General features: G+C 43.0%; 1 protein-coding gene across 1 annotated transcript in view; it reads left to right on the forward strand.

Annotated features, from left to right (window-relative positions):
* Positions 1-7,995, forward strand: part of LOC147621539 (26S proteasome non-ATPase regulatory subunit 14 homolog) — a 140,821-nt gene extending 132,826 nt beyond the window's left edge. Inside the window, exon 6 of the mRNA XM_086824305.1 lies at positions 7,558-7,995. Coding sequence (XP_086680431.1) covers positions 7,558-7,749 — 192 coding nt within the window. The 3' untranslated portion in view covers positions 7,750-7,995. The remainder of the gene's footprint in view (positions 1-7,557) is intronic.
* Positions 7,996-10,311: the final 2,316 nt, after the last annotated feature.

The following is a 10,311-nucleotide window of genomic DNA, read 5'->3' on the forward strand; positions in this document are numbered from 1 at the left end:
TTCCTCTCAGTAGAGGACATCTTTGCATCCATGGCTTGCCGCCACTGTGGCTGTGAAAGACCCTCCTCTGGACTCTCAGGCTCATCGATCTCTTGGAGAGAACTCATGAGAGCATAATTCATAGTGTGATGAGATGTGGAAGCCTGAGATGAATGGCGAGGTCTAGGGGTGGTGGTAGAGAACTGGTTATGGAGCTGTGCATCAGTGAGACCAATCTCTAAAGAGTTGCTGAACCCACTGAGGTAGGCCAACCTTCCTGGTAATGAGTCAAAGTAGGACTCGTAGAGAGACTAGAAGTTGTAGAAGATGGTGCAACAGGATCTGGTGGTTGTAAAGTAGCAGCTGGCACCGGAGTTGCAGCAAAAGGAGGAGGAGGAGAAGGATGTGGAAGAGGTACAAGATCACTAACATCCACTGGGAATGGATCATCCGAAAAATCTATAGATGTATCAGGTGGAGAGGATTCGATGCCAAACAAGCTCTCATCAAACCGAGCATCACGGGAAATGATGATGTCATCAACCTCCGGATCCTAGAAGCGATACTGGGCCTTATGGACCCTCTGACTACAGCGAAATCATGCATATCTGAATTCACCCCTTCAGCACCCTTATGAGTTCTTCCGAGCCTCTTTACGGCAGTCCTTATATGATGCCGTACATGAGGAAGATTTGGATGTTTCTTGTGTTCAGCTTTTCTTTTACTGTTTCTGATGGATAGGGCATAGGCTCTTTTCTTGAGTACTGCCCTGTTCTTGCATAGAACTTTTTTACTACTTTTTTTTAAGTTCTGGGGTTTAGACATCCTCTTGATGTCAAACCCATTTGTACATTTATGATATAATGCAATTTCAACTGGTTTTACAAAAAAAGAAGAAAGAAAGTGTGTGTGTGTGTGTGTACATACATTATATATATATATATATATATATACGTTTTTTATTATTAAAAAAATGGCGTTTTTAATTTTGGCTTGATAAAAACAACGTATTATACACGTATTATACTTTGCCGTATTATACGTCCCGTCCCGTACCTGGCTGCTATGTTTGGATCTCAGATTGTAGCTTGTGAAGATCATCCTCTTTGACTTTGGTGTGAGTGTGGTCCTCTTCTGATTTGGGACATGCACATAAGCAACACAACCGAAAATACGTAGATGAGAAACAGAAGGCTTGTGTCCTGGAAAAGCCTCCTCTGGGGTCATTCCCTCAACCACTTTTGTGAGAGAGCGGTTAATGAGATAAATTGAGGTAGCCACAACTTCACCCCAGAAAGCAGGAGGGAGACCTACATGATGCAACAAAGAACGCGCCATCTCGTTTACGGTCTGGTTCTTCCATTCCACAACTCCATTCTGTTGAGGAGTTTAAGGAACTGTGGTATGTTGGTGAATGCCCTTTGACGCAAGGAAGTTTTCAAACGGTATAAACTTGCTACCATTATTAGTCCGGAGAAAAGAAATTGTACCGCTAGATTGATTTTCCACCATAGCAATCCAAGTCCTGAAACTGGCAAAAGCATCTGACTTGCGAGCCAGAAAACATACCTAGACTTTGCAAGTAAACTCATCCACAAGAAGAAGAAAATATCGAGCCCCTTCAAGAGACTCAATCTCCATGGGTCCAACAAGATCTGCATGTATAAGCTTTCGTCCTTGGTTTGCTCGATGAGTGGGCTCCTCTGGAAACACATCTAGATGATGCTTGCCCATCATGCAGGATGAAAAAATGTGTGAAATAGACCTGAGCTGAGGTAGTCTGTTGACAACCTGCTGAGAATGGAACTTTTGTAAGGCAGCAATGGATACATGATCGAAGCGAGAATGCCACAGAGAAGTATCTGCCTCAGAAACCAAAGCCATCAAGGAGGAGAAATGCTAATGAATATGTGAGTTAGTGTAGGAAGAAAAATTGGTGATCTTGTAGAGACCCCTTCATGGACTCCATTGGCAACAACCGAGAGAGTCTTCCTATATTGATCACTTCAATGACCTCATCATCAAAGTACACACCCTTCTGAGAAGCCTTGTACAATGAAAACAGATTTTTGGAAATCCATGGAACATGAAAAACATCATGTAAGGTGGCAGAGGAACCCAAAGAAACATTACCAAAACCGGTTATAGGAAGCGAAGAGTTGTTGCCCATACGAACTGAAGAAGAGAGTCTGGTAGTCCTCCAAGATATGGGCTTGATTGTGTTAGACTTAGTGCATCTTAGTGTATTTATGGGCTCTACCCATTTTGGGTATTTTATTCATTTTGTCCTATTTTAGGGAGTTGTGGAGCAGTCGGCCAGCTCCCACACTGCACTATAAAAGGAGGCCTCCCATTGTGCACTTTGTCATCCAGTCCCTTACACATTGTTCAACATCTCTTGCTGGCTATTGCCAGTGTAAAGCTGTTTGCTATAATAAAAGGTGATCTTGTCCACAAGCTCTCTCTACTCTCTCTCTTGTTCAGTTTATGCTTCCACTCCAACATGGTATCATTGGCTTAGGTTTAGGTTTTCCCAACACTCTACAATCTGCTCGCTGGTTCTTCATCCATGCCTTGCATTTTCTTCCATAGCTTCTCCTGGCTACTGATCAATGACACAGTTGCTGCGTTTCTGTATACCCTGCTGCGTTTTCTGGTCCAGCCACCCTTTTGCTGTCGGTCAGCCCTTTCTGGCTGCGTTTTGTTCTACAGATGCAAGTTGAGGAGTTGTGGCTGTGTTTTTTGCTCCGGCATCAGTTGGTGTTGAGTTTCTTGCATGTGGTGTTGTCAGACAAGCAGCTTTACATCTTCTTCTTCCTCCACGAGTCCCTGCCCTTCTGGTACGAGATTCCCAATGGTTCTAGGACTGTTTTGCTTCTGTCTAGCCTCTTTCTCTCTCAGATTTGAGAGGGGGCTGATTGGTTCTGGAGCCTCGCTTCGTTGGAAAGCATTTGAGAGGAGTTTTGGAGTGCTGAGATTTGTGTTCTTTGTTGTTGTGGATATGGCCCCCTCTTGTACGAACAAGGATGACAAGTTGAAAGGACCCGACTATGCACATTGGAAGCTGCAAATGCGGATCTGGTTCATCTACAAGGGTTTGTGGGATATTGTTCAGGGCAATGAGAAGAAGCCCGAGTGTCCTCAGAACTCTAGGAGGTGGACTCAAAGTCCATCCTCGTTTCTTAGGGTAAGATAAAGGTGTCTCTTAACAGTTTTGATTAGGCACTTACTTCAGTTCAAAAGAAAGGTTGGAGTCACTGCTTCTCTTGTGGAAAGAGAGGACGTTTGTCCAAGGATTGTTTGTCCAAGAAGAAGGGCAAGGCCAAGGGCAAGTCTTCATCTCAGAAAAAGGACAAAGACACGACAAACGACAATAATACAGATTCCTCTAGTAACACATCTAGGGCTCCTAGGGCGCTTCCGGCTCAGGACCCAGATGGTGCACTCTAGTATACATGCAGCTCCTCCCATGTGCTTTTAGCCAGAGGAGGGTTGTGGGCGGGAGGGGGCTGATTGCAGCTCTGCATCATAGTTGTCAGGTACGAAGGTACAAAACAACGAAAAACGGTATTGGTACGAGACTTTTTATTTCAGAAAAATAAGTTCGATAGAGGTATGGTCGACTTAAAAAAACACTTGAAAAATAGATATTTGTACACATTTAGAGATGCCAAGTCAAGAGAAGGTGGCAAGGTAGAAAGCCCCCATTGCCCAAACGGCCATAAAACACAGTAAAACAAAACAGGAAGAAAAAAAATGGACATAAAAAAAGTCACCCAAAAAAAGGGCAAACAGTTTCACAATAGTTTCGCTTGCATAGTTTTGTACCGTACGGTTTTTTACGTACCTCATGAGAGGGACTAGTTTCGCAGACAACTATGCTCCGCATGGGAACCGTGATTCGGAGTTCCAAGCATTAGACATTTGGCGGGACATGGTTATCTTCTGTGTAGCAGAGATTATGAACTGAATCTGTTTCGAGCTCATTGTTCAAGGCTTTTGGGATATGATGTGTTTTCCGTCCACTGTTGGGGATTATGGGCGTGGTGTGTCCAACAGCTCATCATCTATTCTTGGAGGTTATTGCATACTTGTGGGGAAATTCAAGCAAAGTTCCTTGCTGCTCGTGGTGGCATTTTTGTTTCGAGGAAGCAGGTTGGCGGGTGCTCTCTCCGAGGTGATTTCAGTATTCACGGTATTGGAGGGTCCATGGTTGCAGCTTCATCAACTTGTCTTCTTCAGACTCTTGCACACTATGAATAATGAGCTGCAGAGGGGGTGTTAGAATTTGTGCATCCCAGTGTATTTATGCGCTCTACCCATTTTGGGTATTTTATTCATTTTCTCCTATTTTAGGGAGTCGTGGAGCAGTCAGCCAGCTCCCACATTGCACTATAAAAGGAGGCCTCCCATTGTGCACTTCGTCATCCAGTCCCTTGCACATTGTTCAACATCTCTTGCTGGCTATTGCCATTGTAAAGCTGTTTGCTATCATAAAAGGTGATCTTGTCCACAAGCTCTCTCTACTCTCTCGTTTCTGCTTCCACCTCATGCATTCTCCAACAGATGGTCATATGGGCAGAAGCACCACTATCACCAACCCGTTCCACCGCTTCAGGTGTGTCACTAACCTCTTTTGGAGAAGTCATTGTTGTGATCACGAGGAGTGAATCCCGTGAAGAAGTAAATGAATCTGTGATTGCCATGTATGCAACTTTGGCAGATCCCTCCTCTGAAACTTTGTCCTTGCCCTTGTCTTTGGTGTTGTCCTTGTCAGATGCTTTGGAAGCATCCTGGGCTTTATACTTGGCTTTGGTTGCTCGAGAGTCATCACGACGAGCGAAGTAGCGAGCCGCAGCATGACCTGTCGTGCCACAATAATCACATTCATTGCTTTTGTTCTTGGACTCCTTTGAATCTTGTTTACCCTTGCTTTTGTCTTTGCCCTTGTCAGAGGCAACAAAAGAAGACTCCGACTTGATCTTTTCCGTGAAGCATGCACTTGTCGTGGAGATAACTCACGACTTCTTGAAAAGGGGAGAGAGGATCACGGAAATAAATATTATCCTTAAAAGAATCAACGGAAGTAGACAATTTATCAAGAAGTTAATGGATGGGATTGTTGATGGTGCTCCCGTACTCCTCAAGCTGCAGCTTGATATGGGTGAACTCTCCAATCTTCTCAATCAAGTTATCTGACTCATTGATTGTAAGCTTCTCCAGATCTAACTCCAATTTGGCAATCTTCATTGTCAAAACTCTCCCATACCACCTCCGGATCTCTGTCCACATCTAATTGGCATTACTCTAGGTAGAGACAAACTGTGTCTGTATAGATGGAGTCATGCAATGGATGATGATAAGACGATCCCGAGCATCCAATATGCTTCTCAAAGCAGGGTCCACCAAGTGAGGTGTGGAGATAGCCATCCACACACCGGCTCCTTCCAGCAATAATTGAGTGTAGAAAGACCATGTATGATAGTTGGTTGCTGTAAGCTTCATGGAGTCACTGACTTGGGGAGGATTGTAGGATGGTATATGGGTAGGGGTGGGAGCAAGACCTGGATGAGAGAAACTCAAAGAAGAAAGATTGGGAAGAGGAACCATCTGGGGAGCAGGAGCATGGGATCCAGGCAATGAAGGAGCTGGAGTATCAACGGGACAAGGAGCAGCACTAGAGAAATCTCTTGAAGCCATGCCCTCTGACAAGAAACCTTCTTGGAGAAAGAGGGCTGTAAAAAAAAACAGCAAATAGCCTCCTCTCAAGCTGTGCACAGCAAGAGGAGAGAAAGAAGAAAGGGAGGGAGGGTAGGAAAAGAGAAATAGAGAAAGCAAATCTCTCAGGTTCCCTGTTCTCAGCACCTAGAAGAGAGCTTCAGCCTCCAACAGCAAAAACACAGCAGTTCAGCATTACAGATGCAGAAAACACAGCATAATGATGAAGCCTTTGCTCCAATCAGAAAAATGCAGCAGTTTCTTACTTGTAGATCAGCGTTTGGCTCTCATACCATGAAAGAAAGAGTATCACAGTTGTAAGTCCAAAGCACAAACTGTAGAAGGCTGGAAACAGTTGATTATTACTGAAAATGAGCACGAGGGAAGCCCGTAGGTGCTTACAAGCATAAGAGATTGTTGCTACAGCCAATGGCCTCCAGCAGATATGCAAGAATGAGATGAAAAGTGAGGGGAAGGGTGAGAACCCTTATATATCCCTCTAGAGAGCTGGTCGGCCAGCTGTCTAGTAGCATAAAATGCTATAAATAATATCTGCTAAATATGCCAATGCAGGGTCTCATAAAATGACCAGTACAAGCATGAAAAAAGGTGATGTAGACCCTATGGAGATGATATATTCCAACATATTAGACCGATGATGGGTGTCCTAGGCAACCCCAGCCAAATGTTTCGTCAAAGTCTAGTCCAGAGTGTATTTGAATCCTTTATATTTGGTACTAGCAATGCTCCATTGTAGGGATCATGGAAGTGGGCACATGGACAAGGGTCGGAGACAGCCGACACTGGTCAAAGCCAAGGCCTAAGAACAAGGGGCCAGGTGCCCTAGGCCGGTCCATGTGAAGCCTCAAAAAGGCCACGACCAGCCCTACATAGAAGTCGGCCACCCGTCGCTCTCCATGACAAGGTGGCCTGCTCGACTGGGGGAGGTGCACCTATATATGGTGTGTCTGGGGCATGGCTTATTCATGCTCTTGCATGTGGCGTCCTCCTCACTGAGGGAAGCACAGATTTCAGGTCAGTCCTTTGTTTGGTCAGAATTCAACCCCGTCTTGTGCTCATTAATATCTGCAGCAAAATGAAGCAAATACTTCATTCGTGAAGGAGGCCCTTCAGTGGGTATTGGGACCCATCTCCTTTCTCCCTTATCTCTCTTGAAAGAAAATACACCTTTGTTTGTATCTGCAAGGCTCTAACCAGAAAGGTCTACAAAGCTTCCACATGTTACAAACGAGCAGCTTAAAAGGGGGTGTGCCCTTTGCATTGGAGCTGAAGCTTTGTTCTAATTTGAGCTGTGTAGCCATCGCAGGTGCCCATTGGTGGTACATCCACTGTTGTGGGTTGCAATGACCATTTACTAGGAATCTGGACTAGTAATCTGCTCTTACAGATCCAAAGTTCAAACCCTTCATGCCAAATAATCTCCCAGGGAGGATGGTAGTACATGCTTCTCATGTGGGAATGTGCATCCTGCGGTCCTGGCCGCTTGTTCAAAAATTAAAGCAAGCAAACACCAGTAGTCCTCTGAATGTGCAACAACCAAAAGAATCAAGCAGGCTTATTAAAACTCCGATTCAGATGTTAAAAGGGGTAAAGAGGGCTGTCATTATAGCTCATGTTCCTACTCCCTCAAGAGTAGATATATGCCAACTCTGCAGGGTCACGGCCTCAATAGTTGTGCTTGTTGAGCCAGCCACTAAGTGAAGGGTATTGCTTTGTGTCATGACTATGCCTTGTTTACAGTTATAGGTGAATAAATAAATTTGCTTGGATATTGCTGTACAGTGTACTATATTTTTCTTGTTATTGCAATCTCAACCGAGGTTACTTGCTTTTGTGCAGGAGATGCTGGATCTTGCCATCAAGTACAACAAAGCTGTTCAGGAGGAAGATCAACTACCTCCTGAGAAGCTGGCTATTGCAAATGTAGGACGACAAGATGCCAAGAAACATTTGGAGGAGCATGTCTCAAATCTCATGTCTTCTAACATTGTCCAGACTCTTGGAACCATGCTTGATACAGTTGTGTTCTAGAGGCAGTTAGCGCGCACTTCCTACTTTCATTGTATGCTCCAATATGGATGTTTGTGTAATCAAACGTTGGAACATCAATGCAGCCAATGGCAGTCGCAGGCCTGCGAGAGCAGTTAGTCCTTGGGGTGCTGCAGGCATAGTGATATTTCAGACCTTTTTTTTGGGGCTTTTTTTTTGTTTGAAGATTCCATTCAGTAATCATTTGTTGTGGCAGCATTTTGATTATAGAATTTTTTCCAAACTAAATCTAGTCAATATAAGCTGGACGATTTGGGTGCTTGTTAGTGTTATAAAATCACTACTACTCAGTTGCTATTAATGTGAAGCTACTGCTCAGTCAAAATAAAATTTGAACATTTTTTAACTAATTTGATAAGGCTTTCTATCGAATTGAGTAGGCTTCTGGGCTTCACATTCGTCGTATATGTACCCCACTTTGACCTTTTTCATCCACTTTTGAAGGTTTTGAATTTTTACCTGTTACATGACAGGACTCCCATATTGCCCCTTTGCTGTGATCGACTGTGCTTGTTCAAGTGAGTATGATGTACATAGTTTATGAATATTCAGCATTGGAAACTTTGCAACATGTGTATCTAGGAATATTCAGCATTGGAAACTTTGCAACATGGGTATCTTGTATCCAGTCAGGAATGTGGGATCTTATGATATTGTATCGCCAACATCAGTGACTTTGTTATGACTTTAATTCAGTGGGTCTTAATGAGAAAAGACGCTTGGCTAATATTGAGAGAACCATTAGACGAGAATTCTCAACCTTAGCACGTCTCAAGGACAGCATACCAGACTATGGTTAGGCTTACAGAAGTTTGAGGGAGAAGCGACTTACCAGTTCTTGAGAGGATCAAGAACCTTTGTAACTATTGTCATAGTATGACAATCTCATCATCTGCTCAAACACAGGGTAGGAGTCTCTGTCTAAATTTTGAGTTGTTCAGTTCAATAGGAAGACTTGAGGGTGTTTTTCTTGAGATGCTTTTTCACTACGGTTTATTCAGCCCATCACTTGATTCCAGGCATTGCTTTCAATTGTAGAGAGCGGGGGTCAAATTTAGGATCTCCATGTTGGGATTTCGACCCCCTAATCAACTTGGCTACATGGTGGGTGACAAAAAGAGTTGGTTTACGGCTCTAGAGAGTGGAGAGTCCAGACTATTTCTCCATCAAAACAAAAGGGAAAGGAAAGTGTAAGAACTTGGGAGCCCTTCATATATTCCAAGAAAAAGGAGCAAGATCTCCCCTTCATTTGGCCATGTTTTTTATGGAAACAACTATTATTTATGTTGGATTTCTAGTAGGTGATGTAGATTTGGCTTACTTAGAGTGCAATGTGTGGAGTTGAGCTCGAGAGGGAGTGTTGAGATATCGAGCTCAACTAGTGTTGTGGACATTGATGACCCCTGTATGGATGATAGCTTTCACACTTATGCCTTTAGCATGGTTGGTGAGATTATGGTTGATATACCACTAGTGGATGACAGGCTATGTGATAGCCACTTTGGAGTGCTAGAGTTATGGCATAGTTATAGTGCCAGCTCATATAGTTGGGTTCACACTATGGATCGACCTTTGTAAGTTATAGTAAGAGACTACTTTCCCTTATAGTATGTACTCTTATCTCTTTATGTTAATGGTTGTAAAGAAGATAGAAGAAAATTCAGCCATCCATCTCTCGCTTGCGTCTTGCTCTCTCTCTTGTGTATGTGTGGTTGCTTGTTGCAAGGAACTCAAGCTCTCTCTCTCCCCTGTATTCTCTTATACTCATGGCTGACTAATATCCACTCCCTAACATCGACTTGAGAGACAAAGTCTCGTATTTAAAGGTCGGGTATAATAGGATTGGGCAATGATTCGACCTTATCGTAGATGCACAAGCACTTGATCTAGCATCAAAATCGCTTGTAAAATTTCTTTTTATGATGATTTTATGGTTTTTTGAGTTTTATATGGATTTTTTAATGGCCTTTTTATAATATTTTTTGTATTTTTCAAGATTATTGTGACAAGAGAACAATAAAGGGAAAGAGAAAACATACACAATGTTATTATGAGTTTTTTTAATTAAAAAACCCTCTCTAGAATCCTATCAGATTGGCAATCTAGATGATGATCTAGAAGTCAAACAATCCAAGCATGCAACAATCTGAATAAGCATGATCTTGAGTTCGAGCAATATGAATATTTTGACGATCCCGAGATCAGGTCATTTGACAATCTTAATGTGACGATCTAGATGTTAGCAAAATCGCCTCAATTTGAGATTGGAATCGCTCGATCTGTATAAGTACGATCTAAAATACATGTGTTCCAACTCTAGGCGATCTGGAATCATAAGTGATTTGAATATTAGATCGATGTGATCACAATCTGGATGTCAACTGTGTGGAAATCACATCAACGATTAGGACTTTTGAGTAGACAAGATTTGTTATCAGGATTGAATATGAGTTAGATTGGTGATCTCGATTTGAGATCGGCGATGCAAAAAGAAGTGCATTTATGATGGTAGGTGGTATCGGTTTCTATGTACTTTTAAGGTAT

Source organism: Cibotium barometz, chromosome 30 (assembly GCF_041138505.1).
Source record: "Cibotium barometz isolate CiBa-2024 chromosome 30, ASM4113850v1, whole genome shotgun sequence".
NCBI classification, from domain to species: Eukaryota; Viridiplantae; Streptophyta; class Polypodiopsida; order Cyatheales; family Cibotiaceae; genus Cibotium; species Cibotium barometz.